At 41.0% G+C, this 21,971-nt stretch overlaps 1 protein-coding gene across 1 annotated transcript in view; it reads left to right on the forward strand.

Moving 5' to 3' along the window:
* THSD7A (thrombospondin type 1 domain containing 7A) overlaps positions 1 to 21,971 on the forward strand; it is a 324,043-nt gene that overhangs the window by 296,217 nt on the left and 5,855 nt on the right. Inside the window, exons 20-29 of the mRNA XM_048510570.1 lie at positions 605 to 746; positions 1,203 to 1,318; positions 8,260 to 8,377; positions 11,588 to 11,733; positions 12,767 to 12,941; positions 14,114 to 14,287; positions 14,744 to 14,839; positions 19,404 to 19,486; positions 19,818 to 20,028; positions 21,361 to 21,448. Of these exons, the coding sequence (XP_048366527.1) occupies positions 605 to 746; positions 1,203 to 1,318; positions 8,260 to 8,377; positions 11,588 to 11,733; positions 12,767 to 12,941; positions 14,114 to 14,287; positions 14,744 to 14,839; positions 19,404 to 19,486; positions 19,818 to 20,028; positions 21,361 to 21,448 (1,349 nt within the window). The remainder of the gene's footprint in view (positions 1 to 604; positions 747 to 1,202; positions 1,319 to 8,259; positions 8,378 to 11,587; positions 11,734 to 12,766; positions 12,942 to 14,113; positions 14,288 to 14,743; positions 14,840 to 19,403; positions 19,487 to 19,817; positions 20,029 to 21,360; positions 21,449 to 21,971) is intronic.

Raw genomic sequence — 21,971 nt, forward strand, 5'->3', positions numbered from 1 at the left:
CTTCTGACCCTCAGAGTAATCTTTACACCACTAGAGAATAGAGCTCATTCTACACATCTGTTCCCTAGCTCACTCTGAGCTCACTCCTCAAAATCTCTCCACACTGACTCAAGAACTCGCCTTCTAGCAGCCAGCCAATCACAAGCAGTCCTCACTTAAGTCCTTGTGTGCTGCTTTCCAACTTCAGTAAATATGGCTGTTGGAATTCATCACAACAGTCTTTAAAGGTAAGCTTGATAATGTGTCAACCAACCGTTAGAGATGGTAAGGTTTCAGTCAGTTCAAAAAACCAGAGACAAACTCCAAGCATTTAGATTAGGCATCATGAATTCCTGGCAGGATCACTAAGTTTGGAGATAAGTGGAGGGAACAACATTCCAGTGGCACAGGTCATCTTGGGGTCCACAGAGCCCAGGTAGTTTGTTTTTCAAAATGTTTGGATTGGGATGTGTGATATGAAGGTTTGACTTTCACACTTAATAACTTGTTTAAGATTACAAAATGGAATAAAATCATTATTTTAAAAGGCGTCTTAAAATACACTTTAAAGGCTTAGGCATATTGCACACATCAAAGGAAAATTATTTGTGGTTTTCTTTTTCAGCCGTGTAATGGAAGCAGAATGAGGGAACGGTCATCAGAAGTCATGAGGCAACCTCAGGAAGGGAAGACCTGCCCTCCCTCTGTGGAGACAGAACCATGCAGTCTCAACAAAAACTGTTTCCACTATCATTACAATGTGACAGGTACTGCCGTCAATTAACAACAAAGGATTCTTGTGACACAAAGACTAATTTATTGAAGCATAAGATTCAACTCACTTTATTACATGTGTGAAGTGAATGAAATGGGTTCTAGCTCATGAAAACATATCCTTGTTAAATCTGTTAATCTTAGAGGAGCTACAAGACTACTTTTTGGTTTTGCTGTGAGAAACTAAATCGGTAGATAATCAAATGCAATTTTTTTCTCCCAATTTTCCTCTAACATATGATACTTAGAGTCATTTTTTTCTTTTGGCTGTAGTTTCCTAGTAGCTTTGTCAAGGTAAAAGGGGCATTAAGAATCCATAATTAGTTTGTCTGAATTAAAGGTGAAATGCAGTAAAATATTAACAGCGGGGAACTAAAATTTACTGCCTCGGGTCTTAGACCGGTGCGGTGGAAGAAGTTATTTGTCCTATTTGTTTCCTTCATTCCTAGAGTGGAGTACGTGCCAGCTAAGTGAGAAAGCTGTCTGTGGTAACGGGGTCAAAACAAGAATGCTTGACTGTATTCGCAGCGATGGCAAATCGGTTGACCTGAAATTCTGTCAAGAGGTGGGTGGATTCTTTTTCTCCTTTGGCTTTGTAAATATTCCCACTGTGAAAATCTTTCATTCAAACCTGAGTCAACTGGCAGTGTGCCTCAGGTAGCTTATCGTTCTGACAGATGTTTCCCAATGCTATTCAAGGACTGTTAAGTATCCCTTAAATGAGCCTGTTCCATAATCAGTGATTTTGTCATTTAATTTCCTCTGTTTGCCTAAGTGTGCAGCCACAAAGGTATGCTAATTTTTTATCTCCTGAAAGTAATGGTTTGGGAACAATAAGCAATCAATGTGAATAATTATAATAAATCTTAATCAGAATGGTAATTATCATTCTAATTTGAAGTGATTCCTTTGTAATGCTTTGGACATCTGCCAGTATCATTTTATTAAGTGTCTTTTCCCTTCTTCCATCTGGGTTTAGAAGTACCAGCTTTTCAGACATGTTAAGAAAGATAATTCTTCAAACAATGTTGAAGAACCTGTAGCATTATAAGGAGGTTTAGTTTCTTATACAAGCCCACTTGTAAAAATAACCCTCAAGTGGCAAAGCACTTCATCACAATATAATTGTTAATATGTCTTCAGCATGGATGATGATGTAATTTTTTGTGTTTGATACTTTTGTGTGTGGGTTACAGAGTATCCATTTATTGTAGTACATCTAAGAAGCTATGGATGGGCAATCAGAAAACCACAGCCTAGAGCAGTGGGGGTGAACCTGTGGCACTCCAGATGTTCATGGACTACAACTACCATCAGCCCCTGCCAGCATGGCCAATTGCCCATTCTGGCAGGGGCTGATGGGAATTGTAGTCCATGACCATCTGAAGTGCCATAGGTTCTCCACCACTGGCCTAGAGCTTGTGGATCACTGAGGCAAAGGCCTGTTCCGCACAGGCCAATAAATCGGAGTGCAGCCAGTATAGATGAAATTGCTGCTGCCTCGGGGCATTCACATGGGTGGACATCCCATAGATAGCATGCAAATCAGCTGGGCTGCGGGGCTTTGCACGGAGGCACAGTGTGGTTTTTTTGTTGGTTGCCCATTTCTGCATAGCTATGCAGGAATGCACACATGGTCTCCCAGAGCCACGCTGACATCCCGCGAGACCCTGAGACAACCCTGTGCGCCTGCATGGCTACACGGAAGTGAGCCAGGAATTTTGTTTAAAAACAGAAGCGCAGCCAGAGCAGAAGCACCTCCTGCCTGGCTGTTCGCTCGGTAGTGGCTGCAGAACGGTGTTTTTGAAAAGGATCACTAGTTTAGCGATTCTCAAATACAGTAGAATGGTGATAGTATGGCATGGCATACAAGTCTCATATATCCCAGTGTCCATTTCTTATGTATAAGAATAGCATTCGTTAATTACATATGATGATGATGGGAAAAATGACAGTGCTGTCTCAGTTACAAATAACACCAAAGTGCATACGAGTGTTACCCTAAGAAACCGAACATTTAGCACTCAAATCTTTGTTTTTCAATGAGAAGGTGGCCCACTCACAGAGGTTAACACGCAAGCACCTCTGTTTCTAACATATGAAGACATAAAACAGGAGTCCATCTTAAAGTCTAACACAGAAAGATCAGCTGTTGATCCAATAACTGCAGGCGTAAAAACCCGTAAAAACCCTTTTAACAAGATTAACAGAAGAATCATGTTGCTAAGCCTGTTGCCAGTCCTCTCACGGAGGAAGAGTAAAAGTGAACTCTGTGAACTTTCACACAACCAGAAAGCACACAGTATCGTGTTACAGCCGTGTGTCAATTCAAATCAACAAAATAAAATTAATAGCCCCTTGCCATTCAGACATTGTGCTGCCTTATCTCCTCAGGGTCTTCCCAGCCTCAGAATAGGAAAGGGGGGCACAGGGTTGCACCACTCAAGTCCCCCTCTCTTTCCTAGCATCCTCTAGGAATTTGACTCCTGTGCTTCCCTTTCAACTTCCTTTTGACTGTTTTTCTCATTTTTGTAAAGTTTCCTCTTTAGAAATCAAATGTTACAGCTTCAGACTGTAGATTTAACTTTCCATTGACATGAATGCTGAATTTACCAGCATTGTGATCACTGTTCCCAGCTGGTGCAACAATCTCTCTATATCTCTCACCAGAGCTTTTATAACACAGTTATGCTTGGGAATGGCTTTCTCTCCTCCTGCAAGTCGTGTCTCACAGCAGGTAATCAGGAATAGTGGCCAGAACAGTGGGAAAAACTGTTGGGTGAGCTGGGGAAGGCAAGAAGGGGCAACAAAATCCAGATAAAGATGCTTCCTGTTTAGTTGTTTTGCTTCATGGGAGAATGTGTTTTGCCAGCATTCTGAAACTGCACAGCTTCTCTGCTCTGTTTAAGTACCTTGGGAAAGGGCAACAAACAATGCCTAAAGGAAAGCCTATGGCGAAGGAAAGGCTGTGAGGCAAAACACAAGTGCATGAATGGCCTATGATTTTCCAAAATAGTATCTAGCACCCGCAGTGGCATAATGTCCATTGGGAAATGTGGGCAGCTGCCCAGGGCTCAGGAATTTTGCAGGGCATGCTCCTGTGTTTTTATCTTTTTGGTGTTTTTTCACTTTTCGGCCTGCAGTGGGCACATTTTAGAGATATTGTCACCAAAATTTCAAGGTATCATAAGGAGACTGTCCTGATGATGCCTCCCAAGTATGGTACAGTTTGGTTCAGGGGGTCCAAAGTTATGGACCCCCAAAACGGTTTGCCCCATGCCCCATTGTTTCCAATGGGAGCTAGGGAGATGGGGGCTGCACCTTTGAGGATCCATAACTTTGTCCCCCCTGAACCAAGCTTCACCAACCCTGGGGGGTGTCATCAGGATGGTCTCCTGAAGATACCCTGAAATTTTGGTGTCACTAGCTTTAAAAATGCTGTTTTTTGTAGAACCCAGCAGACTTCATGTGCTGGGGCAATGATACCCTGAAATTTTGGTGCCAATATCTCTAAAAATACACCCCCTGCAGGCCAAAATGCGAAAAAACACCAAAAAATAAAAACGCATCCGAGAATCTCGGATGTTACCAAAAGTTCGGATCGCGCAGAGTTTGGAGGGGGCAGGCTCAGGCCCTTGGCCCTCCAAGCTCCTCCGAACTGGGTCAGCTCGGCCTGATCCACGGATCGGGCCGAGCCGAGCTGAACTGCCAAGCCTTGCTGCCTATACTCCGCCTCTTGTCAGCCCTGCTGTGTCACCGACTGCGCCGCTCTCCCCTGGATGCCGTCGCTGCCCGCCACCGCCCCCCCCCGCATCTCATGCTTTTTCGTCGGTAAGGGGAGCGCCTAAGTTCAGCCGGAAGGGAGGGGGGAAGCCACAAGCCACCAGCGGAGGAGGACGGGGGAGCTCCGCCTCCTTCCGCCACCCACGGGGGGCATCAAACTCAGGTTTTGCTCAGGGCTCCAGTTTTCCTTATTACGCCCCTGAGCACCCGCATTTAATTTTCTAAATACTACTCTTCTTTTGCTGTGTCCTGATATAGGAGAACTATCTGTTTCTATACGGAACAAACATTTACAAATGCAATTGTTAGTCTTAGGAGATTATTTTTTATTCAGTAAAAAGGATTCTCCATTAAAATGAAAATTTGTTTAATAATCTCCTTCTTTATGGAAATGTAATGCTTTTAATGTTTTGATGTTGCTAAAAATGCAAATTATGCATTCCCATACCAGTATTTTTATATTATAAAAATTTTCTTTCGTAATTAAATCAGGCAAAGAAGAATGGCCTGTGTATTGTGATGACATAACCGCCAATCCCAGTAAACCAAGTGTTCTTTCTTCATCCAAATAGTGTGTTATTTTCTTTCAAGAAGCTATGCAGTAAAAATTTGTTTTCTAAAGCAATGCAGTTTGCAGTTTAGATCCTATTTCCCTGGAGTACATATTTCACTGCTACTAATCTTCAGTCTTGATTAACTAGTAGAACTATCCTCAGTTTTATATAATCTCAGGAGAATAATAAAAACATTTCCAATATTTTTTGTTATCCTAACATGGTGTTTACATTTGCAGCGGTAATATGATAAAACTCTGATGAAGTGGGCTCAAGTCCACAGCATCTTATGCTGGAATAAGTGTTACATTTTAAGGTGCCACAGGGCTCCTGTTCAATCTAATTTAACTTAATTTAGTTTAATCTTTTGCAACATGCTAGGATGGCTGCCCCTCTAGATCATCTGTCATCATTCTAGTGAAACTTTGATCAATTTAAGTCAGTTTGCTGAATGAACAAGTTCTGTTATTCTTATTACTGCCAGACTTAATCAGTTTGTAGAGCATATTCTGAATGCTTGTTGTTGTTTATAAGAAAATCTCAAAGAACAGGAGCACGCTGAGTCTGTGCTCGGTGTGAAAAAATGAACACAACACAAAACAAATCTTGTCATTTCCTCAAGGCCCTTGATAGGCAAATCATCAGAATTCAGGACAGGCCCCCTGCTGTTCAAATACATAAAAGTGTAGTGTTGCTCATTTACCTCCATTTACGAATCAGAAGAGTTTAAAAACAATTTTTCTCCCCATCATTATTCTCTCTGAATTATCTGCCCAGTAAGCTTCACCTTCTTGTTGGTAGGGCATGCCTTTAGGGTATGACTCCTGCTGAGCTCAGATAAAGGCCTCTTGTTATATTTCAGACACATGCATGTGTGCACATACAGGATGGATTTGAATGGTCCTTTTAACTTTGAGAGATGGCTTTTGGCGGCTCCCTCTGTAGTGTCCTTGAGCTTTGTGGTGGATTCAGCAACATTCAAAAGACATCTAGCTCACCTCAGTTGTATTTCAGCAGATACAGGCCTCTATTTCTGAGCAGTGCCACATCAGGGAATCATCAGGCTCATTGTTTATCCATTTATTGAAAGTCCCTCTTTTTTAAAATATAAGCATGTTGAGGAGAAAGAACTTTTTCTGGCAACTAGTTTTCAGTATGCAAGTTTTGTTTATTTGGTGCAGAGTAGTACACATTGATATAAACTGCTATTTCCATCTGAAATGGCACAGAGTGAAACAGGAATGTTGACTAAGACATTGGCGTTTCAGTTTAAATAGATGAGGGGCTGGGAAATCTGTGGTCAGATCTTCCCAAAGTTCCTTAGCACTAAATTGCAGATAGAGTTTGTGTGGGGTGGCGAGAGATATTTTCTGCACTGCTGCTTGTGAAAGGAAAAAAAAGATGGGTGCCTCTTTACATTGTCCAAGGGCTTGTTGTACCGTACAGGTGGGTTTCCATGGTTAAGTCTGTGGTCAACCTACCAGAACCTCCTGCAACTTACTTCTAAAAACACAGTAAAGATACAGTTGTGGATCTCCCAGTAGCTGACTGTTTATCTTACATTTTTAACTTACCTTTTCTCTAGTGATATATCTCATTTATTGAATGGTAGAGATGTCCATATGTTTACGCCCTGCTACCAGAATTCTGCCTGTCTCCTGTGTACTTTGTTTCATTAGCCATTGGAGTCTTACAACTATTACAGTCCTGATACTGGGAGTGATACCGTGCAGGTGGGTTTCCATGGTTAAATCTGTGGTCAACCTACCAGAACCTCCTGCAACACTTCTAAAAACACAGTAAAGATACAGTTGTGGATCTCCCAGTAGCTGACTGTTTATCTTACATTTTTAACTTACCTTTTCTCTAGTGATATCTCATTTATTGAATGGTAGAGATGACCATTTATTTACGCCCTGCTATCAGAATTCTGCCTGTCTCCTGTGTACTTTGTTTCATTAGCCATTGGAGTCTTACAACTACTACAGTCCTGATACTGGGAGTGATAGCTAGCTTTCTTCAGGTTCAAGGAACTAAGTAAAATCTACATCATGCTTTTTATTAGGCCCCATCAAACTGACCGATTAAACACTTTTGAGTTCACCAGAACACCTAATCAGGTTGGATGTTACACAGTCCAGTTGAATGAACAGTTCTGATGAGCTCAAAAAGTTGCACAATGTTGTGTATCAATGTGGATGTCAAACATACATCTTTAATCATCATTGTACATGTATCTGGAAACATGACCCAATCGCACTTACAGGTATGTGAATATGCCTGGACAGTGTCTCTCTCTCTCTCTGTATGTACTGGTCTTCAAAAGATTTGTGTCTATGTCTGTGTATTATCCATAAGCTACATGTTTGCTGTACAAAACACTCAAGTAATATTTGGTTTTTCCAGCATCAGTCATCATGTGTGGAATTGTCCAGAGTACAGGATCCAAATCCTGTTTGCTAATTTTCTGGTTATCCAGACATTTCTGAAACTAAGAGCAAGTGGTTTAATCTGCAAAACAGAAGTGAGATCTCTAACCTAATTTGTAGCAGTTAGTTATGCTGGAAATGTGGAGCTCAAAATGTGCAATAGATTATATACTGATGGGCAGATAGATGTTAAGCATTGCGTGTGTTGTGCACCTAGAATTTTCCTACAGCTATGTGGTTTACTCTTTTTCTTTTACACAATTCACTGATCCAAGTCTCATATTATGAAACTAAATTCTTGTTCTTTTTGTCATGACCGTAACAGAAGGATGGTTAAGGATTTGTTTGGAACCCTTTTAGGAATTATGCTTGGTTTTCAGATGAATTGAGGTAGTTCTAAGGAAAAATATTAAGTGGGATACTATGAATTTTTTCCATTAACAGTGGCATTTCCTTTGCCAGAAGGATCCTTTTCTAAATCGAGGCTTTTCCAACACTGAAAGAGCCTCTTGCATCAGGAGAAGGCTCATTGTCGTGGAGGAAAGTTGCACCATTGTTGGAATGGCTTCATACTATTCAGGCTGTACTAATTAATAAATGCATTCACTACATTTGTCTCCTTTATCCTTTGTAATTATCTCCTTTAAGTCCAAAAATATGGTCATCAGTGGTTCCTTCACTACCTAAAGGAATAAATGTCATTCTCTTTGCTTGCTGATTTTTGTATCATTCATTTTCAGCTTGGCTTGGAAAAGACTTGGCATATGAACACGTCCTGTGTGGTGGAATGTCCTGTGAACTGTCAGCTATCTGACTGGTCTTCGTGGTCAGAGTGTTCTCAGACTTGTGGCCTTTCTGGTTAGTTGGGAAGCATCTTTTTTTGAATGGTATTTATACATCTTTAAAAATAAATCTCAGATCATATCCGTCCAACAAGAAACCAAAGAATACAGTTACTTGGATGAAGAGACTCATAGATCAGTGAGGGCTGCTTTTCCACATTCAGATTTTCTTTCCATGATGGTGTGTTTGAGCTAAAAAGATCAGAATTGTCAAAATCCAGTTCTGATTTTGGATCATAGCAGTAAGACATGGTTAAAGCTACATGTGATTGTTACACAAGATGCAGAAAGCAGTTTTATCTATAAGCTTTACAATTAATTAAGGCCTTAAGAGGGAAGAAACCTAAAGGCAGCATGGTTGATTTCCTGCAAATTCAGCTCTCCACAATATATTGTTATATGTACAAATTAATTTGTTTTTTGTATTGTCGAAGGCTTTCATGGCCGGATTCAACTGGTTGTAGTGGGTTTTCCAGGCTACCAGACCATGGCCACACAGCCCGGAAAAACTACCACAATCATTTGTTTTTGATTGCCGAGTCTAAAGTGGGGGAGGGAATGTTTTAGCATGCAGATAAGGTGAAATGGGTATTTTTTTTTACTCTTCCCTTTGTATATAATGGAGAATGATGTTTGCTGATAAAGACTTGCTTTAATGGAGAAAAGTCTGTTGGAGGAAACTTGCCAGAACAGAGTCTTAGAATCCAACCCAAATTTTATAAATAAGTTTTAGTGGGGAAAAACATATGGAGTGGTTGCTTCTCCCTATTAATCTCTTTAACAAGCCAGGAGTCAGTCTCTGGACCCCTCTCCCTTCATCTGGTGCAGCCTCCCCCCTGCTTGTGTGGCAACACTGCCACTAACCGTGGTTAAAATTAATCAGGGCTTGAAGCCATGATTTAAGGTTGTTGAAATACTATAGCCACAAATTTTAAAAAAAAGAACACCAGTGACACAGTTATCAAAAGATGAATGGTGGGTCCAGTGTGTTTAAAAGAATAGATCATTTTGTGTTGTTTCTGTGGGAGGTGTTGCCTGTGTCCTGGACTTTTGTTTGTGAGCATTCATCCCACCAAATACATCTGGCAGGTGATGGAATGAACAAAACACACTACAGCAGCCACGCCACAAAAACAGGAAAGGAAAAAAGAAATGAGATTCTGACAGGTGCAGGAGACAAACTACTTAGGCCCCAGTGTATTTTGAGTGTTTAGCTTGTTCCTCAGGGTGATGTAAAAGAACTTTGATCCCAGAAGAACCTGCTACCAGCTAATGTCTGCAATGACTGCTGGCTGAGGAAAGCAGGCAAACATGTTCTCTGCTGCCACTCAGTGGAATCTAAAGAAAAGCTTCTTGATCATCTCTTTGGTGTACCATTCAGTTATCCTAAGGAAGTAATTTAACCTAAGAGTCCTTGGCTCCCATCCTATTGTTTCCTTCAGCCAGAGTTGAAGCCCCTCTCCCACCCTGCTGGTGGAATTGGCTTTTTTTTCTTGCCAACAGAGCTGCTTCTGTCAGAGGAAGACCTCTTAGGCCAGGGGAAGGCTGACAGAGATGGTAGAATGCAAAGAACTTGATCATACACGTTCCATAACAAACAGGATCACAGTTTTTATACAGGGACTGTAATTCATTGTTTTCTTCTAGTTATCCTGCTGCTACAGCTTTTTAACACAGGATTTTGACTGATTGTATTGACAATACAGTTTGGTTTGGATACGAAGAATTTATTGGCTCTCTGAGTGCAGGACAATTGCTGGCGAGGCAGCTGTTCAATGCTACTACACTTCCACAAGCACAAAAAAAGTCCTTGTGCCAGCACTGCTGTACCATCTGTCTCAGTAATGAAATTTAATACCTTAGGAAGAAACAGAATCAGCTAAAAGGACCACGGGGGCGGGGCGGGGGGGGTTACATAACTTCTTGAACCTGAACCTATCCTAAACAAGCTGGGGTAGCATGTAGCTGGCCAGAAGATTAGTGGCAGCTTAAACCAATTCTGTTTTAATTTTCTTTTAAGATTTGGGTGAAACATTCTCTTTTCTTTTAAAATTCTGTTTATAATGATGACCAGCGGAAAAAAGGGTATAAAATAGCTCCATTTGCTTTCTGATTTTAAAATCTTCTGCTAGGCAGTTATGTCTTGCAACCAAGTCCTAATTATGTCTTATTTGGCAATAGTGGGACTTACTTACTTTTAGTAATTATTATTAGCCATGACCCAGGCTAGCCTGATCTTGTCAGCTCTCAGAGGCTAAACAGGGTTGGCCCTGGTTAGTATTTGGATGGCAGACCAGTAGAGAGGCTCAGGGTCACAGGCAATTTCCAACCACCTCTGAGCTTCTCTGGCATTGAAAACCCAAAGGAGTCACCATGAACTGACTGCAAGTTGACATCACCTGTGATTATCAATAACAACAACAGCAACAATAATTTTATACAGCATCATTAAAATATATAATTATATTGATATTATAAACAAAATATAGCCAAGTCTCTGCTCCAAAGCCTATCTTCATACATAATTGGCTAAAGGTTCGAACGTCTGACAATGAACCCTTAGCCAATTATGGTACAGGACGCACAGGCTTGGGTCCCAAGCCCTGTATGTCCTGCACTCCTATTGGCCATTGCCGCCACTCCACAATCTGGCAAAAGCCCTTCCCAACTCCCCCTTCAAGAGATGCTGGGCTGCATCTGGGTCAAAGGGCCCGGCAAATGCCGCCCCCACCCCCTCCCACCCTCCTAAAGTGCGCCAGGTTGCAGAGGGCCCAGCAAATGCCCCTGCCCCCTCTCACCTCCTCCCACTCCTTCAAAGCAGTCCAACATTGGAGTACAGTCAGGTAAAGCAGGTTTTGTTCACCTGTGTACTGGATTTTCTGCCAAAAATGCAACTCCCCACTCTTGAATAGACCGATGAATCAGTTCATATGGATTCTCCTGCTGCATCTGTTTTAGGCCAGGGGTGTCCACCCCTGTCCCTCCATGGGGCTGATGGGAATTGTAGTCCATGAACATATGGAGGGACAGAGTAGGACACCCCTTCTGTAAGCCACATGTAAATGCACACATGTTCACAACCTATTTGTGAGAACTCTTTGGGTTCAACTTTGGAGTAAGAGAATGATTCCCAAATAAAGCATGTCACAGGCTGAAACTGAGTTGCTTTTATTTATGCGACAGATAATTCTACATTGCTTCTTCTCTGTTTTTCTTTGCATTGAAGGAAAGATGATACGAAGGAGAATGGTTATCCAACCCTTTCAAGGTGATGGGAGGCCATGCCCGTCACAAATGGAGCAATTCAAACCATGTCCAGTCAAGCCTTGCTATCGATGGCAATATAGCCAGTGGACTGAATGCAAGGTTGAGGTAATGCTAACGTCTTCCCCTCCATTTCTTCTTTAGGTATTTGTGATAGAAGTATGCAACCATCCTGTACAAAATGGTTTGCTGGGAAACTCTAAACCACAGGTTGGTTTCCTAAGAGGAATAAAACATGATCTAAGTTTCCTTAAGTGCTGCAAAGCAAAGTAATACCCATCCATGTTGCTTGACATCACTTAAAAGTTAATTCAAACATTTACCAAGGCCATACTGTACAGTCCTCATGGGATAGTCTGTACCATCTCAGAATGCGTCTGTGGGATGTGAGTGGAATGCATGTTACAATGCACTGTGTTAATAGTTATAGTGTACAGCTGTGAAGTCAGGGATAGGGATACAATTATTGGTTACACTGGTCCTGGGGAGCCACATGACAGTGCAGTCCCCAGGCCCCAGTGCTCCTCTAAAGGGGGTATTCCCGAGGATGGGGGTGGTTTAGTTGGCTTTCTGAGCACTTTTGGCATGGGAATACCCCCATTTGATGGTGCTGACTCACACCAGCAAAATCAGTGATGCAGTGCATAGGCCACTTCTAAGGGCGAAGAGGCAGTGTCACTTTTGGCTTCTGTTCATGGCACAGGAAGCCTCTTTGGAGGCCGCATAGCTGTACTGTCCCTGGCTGCAACACAACTACCCCACCTTCAGGATTGCACTGCCTGTTGGAGATACTGGGGACTGAAATTGGGATTTTCTATATGTAAAGCAGATGCTCTGTCACTGAGCTGCAGCCACTCCCTAGGCTCTTTATGGTAGCTAAGATGATGGCATAACTCCAAGAGAGTAGCAGTTAAACAACATGTTTGGTCTCTTGGGAGGGGGTAAGAGCACAAGGATTAGGACTCCCTGCTTTAACCTTCAAGAGGCCAAACCCTTAAAATGTGTATTGTGAAATCTGTATACGTGAGCTGCAGTAGGGAAGTCCCATTAAACCTATGTGGAATTTTCTTCATTCTTTTGAGTTGATAAAAACCGCTTCTTTTCCCATGTCAAAACATTTCTGGTGCTTCTCCTTTTTCAGGATGCTCAGTGTGGAGAGGGCATCAGAATTAGAAACATTTCCTGTGTGGTCCATGATGGATCTAGTGATGACATAGGCAAAACAGTTGATGAGGAATTTTGTGGGGAAATTGAGCCTGTTGTTGACGGCAATAAGAAAATGGTGCTTGAGGAAACATGTACCCTACCTTGTCCAGGTAAATTGACAAGGGGGGGGGGGATTTGGGGCTTGTTTTATTTTTGGTTTTACTTGGGGACGCTTGAATTATTACTGTCAATTACCTTGCAATGGAGGCAATGAGTTCTAGCTATATGTTGACATCACAAATCCAAATGAAGCCCTTTGAAGCAAGAGCAGGGTTTCCTGTGTTTTTATACATAGTCGCTCTAAGAAATGTAAATTTCTCAGACTTTTGTGATGAGTGCCTCCCAAAATCACTGAATGTGAGACTTCAGATTCTGATGAAACCTTTTGTAAAACTCCTCTCTGAATTTTGCTGAGCTCTAATTTCCAATTCCACATCAGACAAGGGCTAAAACACTTCAAGCCAGTATATATTTCTGGTTTTTTTTTTTCATTTAAAATATTGAATTTTTGTTCACTGTTAAAATTTAGCTGAAGAGATGACCTTTGCTTTAATGAGCCCACAATCCACCAAAGACTGCCCTACGGGGGCAGGTTAATGATGCACTCTAGTTCATGTTTCCAAAGATCACTACATGCCTTCCTATTATATGTACATCATTTATTCTTTACACAATTTCTTAATCTTGGCAAATAAAACCCCCTTCATTAAGGTATCCAGTTAACAAGGAGCCAGTCTTATTTTTTATTAACATAATGTAAAGCAACATGAATTTTAATAGCCCTTTTGCTGAAATAATTAAAGCTGTGGGCTCATTTGCAAGCCTGGGTGCCTTTTTAGGTTTATAGCCTCTGTATACATGGCATTATTTGCAAAACTGACTTCACAGGAAGGCCCTTCATTCTCTTTAACATGCTTTGTTTTTGTAGATGGTATTTTGTAATTTCATGCTTTCATGCTAATTTCATACTCTATAAGTATGGTATTTTTTTTTAGGCAGATAAGCCTTATCAGATTATCCAGGAGTAGTTGATAAAATTCTGGTCAGAAAAGCCCAAATGTCAAAGGTTTAATTTAGCTGTCTATCCTAAGGCTGAATTTGCTAACACAGACAGACCTTATGCCTCAAAAAACTAAGCTAGCACAAGACATGGCCAGTTTATCTTAAGGTTTAGAAAGACAATGCTGCACAAGTATTTAGCACTAGGGCTAACGGCTGTGATATGCCCTTTTAAATACATTTTGGCATTACCAACTTCAGCATGCTTGTTTCTATTGGACAGGTGATTGTTATTTAAAGGAGTGGTCAGAATGGAGTCTTTGTCAGTTGACTTGTGTAAATGGTGAAGATCTTGGATTTGGAGGAGTACAAGTGCGTTCACAAGCAGTGATGATTCAAGACCTGGAAAATCAACATTTGTGTCCAGAGCAAGCTTTGGAAACTAGACAATGTAATGGTGAGCACAGAAACTGAAAGTGGGGAACCCCATATGACATTAGACAGCAGAAGAAAGGGGTGTGACTTGACGATAAATGCTAAGTGAGTTGAAGAAGAGAGGGGCTAAAAGGAGAGGGGAGTGTTTAGTGTCAATCCTCATTTGTGCCTATCTAGTCTGGCAAGAATGGCTCGAGCATGCAGTTTTTCAGCTTCAAGGAGTGGGGAAGCACAACTTCCAGCTTCTTTTTATAGGTCTGTCGTTGCCCTTGAGGTGGGTCACATTCTCAAACCTTTTCCAGCTTGTGTCTTGGTATCCAGTTGTGCAGAGTTTTGATTTAATATTCGAGCCCCCATTATTTGATTGTAGTTTCAGGGCAGGTGTCTGATAAAGGTTGTTTTTGTTTTCTTGAAGCATCCAATATATTTTGCAAACAAAACCACAGCTGTCATTTTCTGATTATCATCTTCCATTCAGGTGGCCAGTGTTATGAATACAAGTGGATGGCCAGTCCATGGAAGGGATCTTCTCGAACTGTATGGTGCCAAAGATCAGATGGCTTGAACGTTACAGGTAACTGTTCTTCCTCTTTCTTTCTTTTTTTTTTTACAGTAGATTCATCCACATGTGGAAAAATATCTTGTCTAAATAAAACACTACAAGTTGAATTAGGATCGGCAACCTTACAGAATCATATTGCTATAATTATATTACAATTTTATTCACATGTTTGCATTCATGGGAAATGGTTCATCCTGAAAAATGCCAGAGTTACATTTCAAAGAGACTGTTCAGCACGACTTTTGAACTTCCACTGCAGCCCTCCAGGGCAAGTGAATGCCATTCTTGCTGCTGCAGCAGCACTCCCATGCCAATGCTGACCTGCTGGCACAACAGGGGTATGGCCATAGGAGGTGTGCCCAGGGGTGGAGCTGACGTTAGTTGGCTTCCATCCTGGGTTTGTGGCAAGTTACACAGCAGCCAAAACCTTAGATTTACACTACTGTTTAAGATGGTGTAAGTCCATGAAGCCATATGGAAAGCTTTCTGGTGGCGGGGAAGACTTGAATTTTATTCCCTCCCTGTCCTGGTGGAAGACCCTCTGGAGGCGGTGGGGTGGCACCATACCCCGTCACCCAGGGCTCTGATTGCACTGTTAGTTTTTCATGACATCTCCTACTTCAGTTATGGAAAGTTGCTGATATCGTATTTAATGTTCCGTTTTTGCGCAAGTGAAAATCAGCCATCTTACAGACGTATTAGATTTAATAATTAGGAACCTAGTATTGTCTTCCAATATTTTAATCCATGAATTACTGCCATGAGAGGCATTAAGAGGTTACTCAAGAATCATTGTAGGGTTATTTGAATCAAACTTTAATGTATGTCTGCCTTGACATAATCATAAGTAGCGTTTTAGAGTTCTCATGAAATGCTAAATAAGCATTTGTAGAATTCCCAGGTTTATTTACTAGGTTATTGCACACAAGTTTTTAGGAGAGCTAATATTCAAGTCAATTATTATAAATTAGCTCCTGTTATTTTGCTTATAGCATGGTATGGTATCATTTGAGCATGGCCATAATGATACATTTTCATGTAGTTATTTTTTTTAAATTTAGTGCTCAACCCAACCAAATATAAGCATTTTTATGTGTGATTATTAATTAATTAATTAATTATACTATTTTTATCCCACCCTATTCCCATAGGGCTCAGAGCGAGTTACAACATAAATTTTCCAATAATAAAATAGTAAAGCTATAATATATATATATGACACTAATACAATATAATACCATAGTGCAAAACCAATATTAAAATAGATGTTAAAAACAGATGGCGATAAAAATACCCCCCTTCCCCCTGGGACGCCAAAGAAGATGACATCACTTCGTTTAATCCAGCTGCCTAGATGGAAAAGGCTTGGTTTTACAGGCCCTGCGGAATTGAGATAACTCCCGCAGGGCCCTGATGTCGTTTCGCAGCTCGTTCGACTTGACCAGAGCCGTGAAAGCCCTGGCTCTCGTTGAAGTCAGCCGGATACCTCTCCGGCTGGGGATCACTGAGAGGTTCCCTTCTGATGAACAGAGGGACCTTTGAGGGCAATATGGGGAAATGCGGTCTCAAAGATATATAGATAGGTCCAATGCATTTCCATCATGCACAGTTGCAGAATCCTCTTGAAATGGGCTGCCCCTTAGCTTTTCTAGAGGGGCCATTGCCACATAAGAAGGCCTGCTGGATCTAAAGTGAAACAAGGAGATTTGTCTTCTAGTAAAAATGAGGTTACAATCATGTTTGTCTTTTGCTGGAATATGACCATAGAGATTTATAATCTAAAGACCTAAGAGCAGCTATATAGGATCAAATAGATTGTCCATTTTGCCCCACATCCTTTTTTGTGGTGTGGCAATACAGCTTCTTCTGAATCTGCTTTTCATTGTATACCTTCAAGGTAGTTCACAGCATGAATAACAATAATTACAGTATAAAACACAACATCATCATCACAATTCTCATAAAATGAGAAGAAACCTTCAAAGCAGCATTGGCTGTAACCCAAAAAGGCCTCCCAAAAGAGGCCTCATTTCCTGCTCTTAAAACATTTAAACTCCCTCATTTTTCTGGTTCTCTCCTGTTAAGGAACCACTAGCATTTTGACACTAAGCGTTGAAGTAGGCTGTCATCAAATAATTGTGTGCAGTTTTTGTTTAGATTAATTTAGTGAAAGTTGGCTGGCATTGCTTAACCATAGATGTCAAACTCGCAGCCCTTCAGATGTTATGAACTACAGTTCCCATCATCACCCCCTGCCAGCATCATGCTGGCAGGGGATGATGGAAACTGTAGTCCATGACATCTGGAGGGCCGCAAGTTTGACACCTGTGGTTCAAGCTATTTTCAGCTTTTGCAAGGAGGCAGAATATAGCAGTGTCATCCCACAAATGTTTCACTGACCCGTTGTGAAGAGGTTGTTCCAGTTCCAGATTCACACTAGCCTGACAAGGACCTTTGGTCTCTGGATAGGAAGCCAAAAGCCTTTGAATAAATTACACAAAGGAAGCTAGTGGCCAAATGGTTGTAAATCAGAGGAGTTGATTTACAGGGGTGGTCAGGAAATGGGGTTTACCTGAGAACTAAGAGGAGAGAACAAAGGGGATTTTGATCCAGGCCGGCCAGGAGAAAGCAGCTCCTGATCTCAGGTCTGCAACAAAGAATATGCTTGGAGCAATTCTGTAGCTGAGAAATTTATGTATTAGAACATTTTCTTATTTTCTGTTTTTCAATAAAATCTTTGGAAAACTCGGCAGTTTTTGAGTGTCTGGAAAAAAGAACCCAGAATTTATAAGACAGGTATGCATCCCCACATTCCTGGTCTTGTGACACTCATTCAGAAACTAAAGTTACCTGATGGGTGCTGCACGGCTCATCTACACTATTGTTTTGGGTGCTACATGGCTCAGCTTCACTATAATGGTGTTAAATATTATTGTGCTGTCTTAAATCATGATTAGTAAGCTACATTTACAATGATGTTTCCTTAGCTTGTGATTTTTCACTTGTTTCACGTCTGTCACGACAGAATTGTTCTGAGGTGTCCTATTATATCAAGATGTTATTTTTGCAGATACCTTAATTCAAAACGAAACGGGTGATGAGACCATTCTTTCCTCCTGCAGTCCACGGGATGGCTGACAGTTTGTTACAAGGGTGTTTACAGGCATGTGCTTCTTGCACCAGGACATTCAAATGTTCTACTGTTTCATGTGTCAAGTAGCAAAACTTATTTAGATCACTTTTAAACTTTTGGTTAACATTCAACTATCTAACCACATTTAATTTGCATCTGCTGATACCAGGATTTCATCATCATTTCTAATCAGTACGTTGGCATTGATATGTCTGGATACTTGGGCTTTCAGGCTATATGTATCCCAGTGATCTCCAAAGGGCACCCATTGCTGTACTTTCAGACACCACTGGTTCTTCCCCAACTCAGAGAGCCAATGTTGACTGCCCTCCACCTCATTGGAGGAGGAAGCGCTTCAGAAAACAATAAGAGGCATCACCTTTGGGTCTTCAGGGAGCACCCATTCAGAAATAGCAGTTGCCATCACTGGAGGATGCTTGGCTTGGAAATTCCCAACATTTTTGTAACTGCCCCTCAAGGCAGCCGTGGTTAAAAGCCCCTGGCCTGTGTTGCATATAACTACCTTTAACTATGGAATGAACTTACTCATTTGTAAAGATAAAATGAAGAAGTTGGATACTTCAAAAAAACTTTTTAATGATGGCAGAAGGGATTACGACTGAAAATGATGATGAAACCTCGTGCATACTTCTTTAAAAAAATAATAATAACTGAAGCATTGATAATGCTGTAATCCTTGAGAAGTAAGTGCAAAATGTTGGAAAAGGTAACCTTTATATTGCCTGGGAGTTTTGTTTCTGTATTTACTGACCTTGGGCAGATTTCCCCTCTTCTGCAACTGATTTTAACAGGCTATAGAGTGATTGCATCATAAAGGATTCTCCCAGTAGATAAACATTTCTCCATATTTGCCCAGCTAAGTACATTTTGAAGAGGCAAGGAGATTAAAAACACGGAAGATGGTGAAAGGGCCATTAGTACAATGAAGCCAAATTATAGAGCCCTAAAAGTCATGTTTCTCAGAAGCACTGAATGGCCATCTGCCCATTCTGTCTGTTGAATTTGTAAGTTCATTCAGGGCTCTGCAGATTCAAATGAATGATACACATAACACAGAGGGGAAAAAACTGTTTTCTGTCATGTATCATTTTTGACAGTAGGCCAGCAATGTTAATGGCTGTCAGCATTAGGGCTATTCTGCCAAGAATACAATTACCTCTCAAAGTACAGAACCAATTATTTCCTGCACTTTTTAACAGACTCGGCCAATTACCTGTTTAAGACATTAAAAGTAAATGGTATTTGGCATACCAACATTGTTAATGAGGCACAGGGTGATAAATCTGTCAGTTCCTGGAGTCTTCCAAAGAGGAGCTTCGGAGAAGGAGAACATCCTCTTGTGTTACGAAGTGGCATTTTCCAAGGCTGTCGCAGATTGGCAAGGTGCAGTTGTGTCAAAATGTGATGTGTTTTGTTCTGCAGGTGGCTGTTTAGTGATGAACCAACCAGATGTTGACAGGTCATGTAAGCCACCGTGCAGCCAGTCCCATTCTTACTGTAGCGAGGTATGTGCTACCCATTGTCATAGAACTAGCCAATCATCATTTGCCTATAGCAATATTTCATGCATCCCACAGGAACGGTTCTTAAAAGGTCTTCTTAAGAGTAAAATTGCAATAACAGATTTAGCTGAGAGGCTGATCAAATAATTATTTTGAAGTTGTTTTAGAGTTCCATTGTTCCTTATTTGACTTTGGATTAGTGAAAAACTTTACACAGATGGATGAATGCCATGGAAGCATTCACTTGGCCTTTTTATTGTTTTGTGGGGCATAGTGTCTAGGATTCCAACTGACATGGTTTTGCTACAGGGAGTAAACACTTGTTCCTCTGCAGATGAGAACGTGTGCTTGTGAAGAAGGATACACTGAAGTCATGTCTTCCGATGGCACACTTGAGCAATGCACTCTTATCCCGGTGGTAGTCATTCCCACGTTGGAGAACAAAAGGGGAGATGTAAAAACCAGCCGAGCAGTGAACCCCACGCAGCCACCCAATATCCAGTCAGGAAGAGGAAGGACTTGGTTTCTACAGCCTTTTGGACCAGGTGAAATATTTCAGGAATAGTTAGTGCTACTAAGTTCTGTCAATGAACTTATTAAATTTTCTGACATCTTTACAATGCGTGTTTATGTGTGTGTGATATTTTTATTGTAAAGATGCCAGAAAACAAACAAACACACACACACACACACACACACACACACACACACACACACACACGAGATATCCTATATCCAACCATATCTGTCTAGAATAGAGTTTTTCTATATTTTTAGCATATTCTGACCTCTTAAAAGATCATTCCCAGGATTGTGGGACCCACCTGGAGGAATAGCTACACAGGTTGGATAGGAGGCTGGGATGAATAAGGGACAAGGGAGTGAAACCAGTCCTCTATGCTCACCTAAAAACGCAGCTTTGCTGGGAGGAGGGAATTATTACACACCCCACCTTGTCACTCTTCACTGTGGTTCCCCAACCTGTGTGGCCATTCTTCCATGTGGATCCTTTGACCTTGGTCAGTGATCTATCCAGAAATCAGATGGGATATAGTAATGGAGAGTCATACAGAGACACTCCTTGAGCCTTGGGTAAACTGATGGTTGGATACAATTAAATTATTGTTGCAAGCAGTAATATCTACCACACTTTTGTGTGCCATCCCTCCAGAGTAATCCGCAGCTCTGCTCTCCTCCACTTTTATCCTTACAATAAACTTGTGAGGTAGATGAGGGAGAATGGCTTGCTAAGCATATGTACTGTGAGTATGTGAGGTGAGCACTGTTTTTTTCATCTGTATTTTTTAGGTTCAGGTTTAATAGTCTGGGAATTTTTCAAAAAAACTCCTAAAGCTGGTTCCCAATACTGGTTTTTCAGGTTGTTGAAAATTTTCAGGTCTATTAATCCCAAACCCCTAAAATTCTTGCTGCCTCCCAGCTCCACTTCCCAAAACATGCAGAATTGTTTTAGCATAATTCAGCATCCGCTTTTCGAATCCCTTTAAACTTCTCCCTTTTGGGGGTGAAAAAAATCCTGAAAAATGCCAGTAAGGTACTTTTCCAAGGCTTTCTCTGTTTGGCCAAATGCCCACAATTATTCAACAGTATGGGCAGCACTCTGTATTCTTGTATGTCCTGTTATTAAAAATAACTAAGCTTGAGTTCACAGAATGGACAGAGCAGATTTTGCACCTCACTCTCTGTCCCATGTTATACTAACCTTCACTTCATGCTAGTGTTGCAAGCCAAGTTGCTATCTCACTCATCAGCTGAGCAGTTTCAGTTATATTCCAAGAGGCACTATTGTATAATATTACTAACTATTGTACAACCATCACTTAACTTGCAGACTAATGACTAACATTCATTCCTTTTAGATGGGAAGTTGAAGACCTGGGTTTATGGTGTAGCTGCTGGTGCATTTGTTTTGCTCATCTTTATTATTTCTATGATCTATCTTGCCTGGTAAGTTCTTTGAGAGTTCACTGTGTTGTAGCCCATTCCTATATAAAAGTAGTGAATACTGAGGAAAATTCACAGATATTTATGTGCTTTAGCCTAACATTTATTTACTCTATCCATCTTAATACAATGTAAGTTTACCACCAGTAGCTCGCTAGGCTCTCAAGCAGAGATCTTTCTAGCTGTCTCCGGGACTGAACTTAAGGTCTTCTGGGTGTAAATCGCTCTGAACTAATCAGGCTGCATCTGAGAATAATATAACCTACCATATAAAAGGTTCTTTTAAAGCAGATCACTCCAGATGACAGAAACATGGAATATTGCTATATGTTATAAGAGAAGGTTAAAAGTCACCATCATATGAGGGTTTTTTTCCCTAAAATGCCACATAAATGCATGTAAAACCAGCCAACAAAATTGACCTAAAAGGAAATTTTACTGGGATGTTAGGCCCATGACATCCAAATCTGTGCATTTTCTCTAAACTTCAACAATCATAGCCGTAAATGAAACTACTTCTGACTTG

The sequence above is a fragment of the Sphaerodactylus townsendi genome, linkage group LG11, assembly GCF_021028975.2.
Source record: "Sphaerodactylus townsendi isolate TG3544 linkage group LG11, MPM_Stown_v2.3, whole genome shotgun sequence".
Classification (NCBI taxonomy): Eukaryota; Metazoa; Chordata; class Lepidosauria; order Squamata; family Sphaerodactylidae; genus Sphaerodactylus; species Sphaerodactylus townsendi.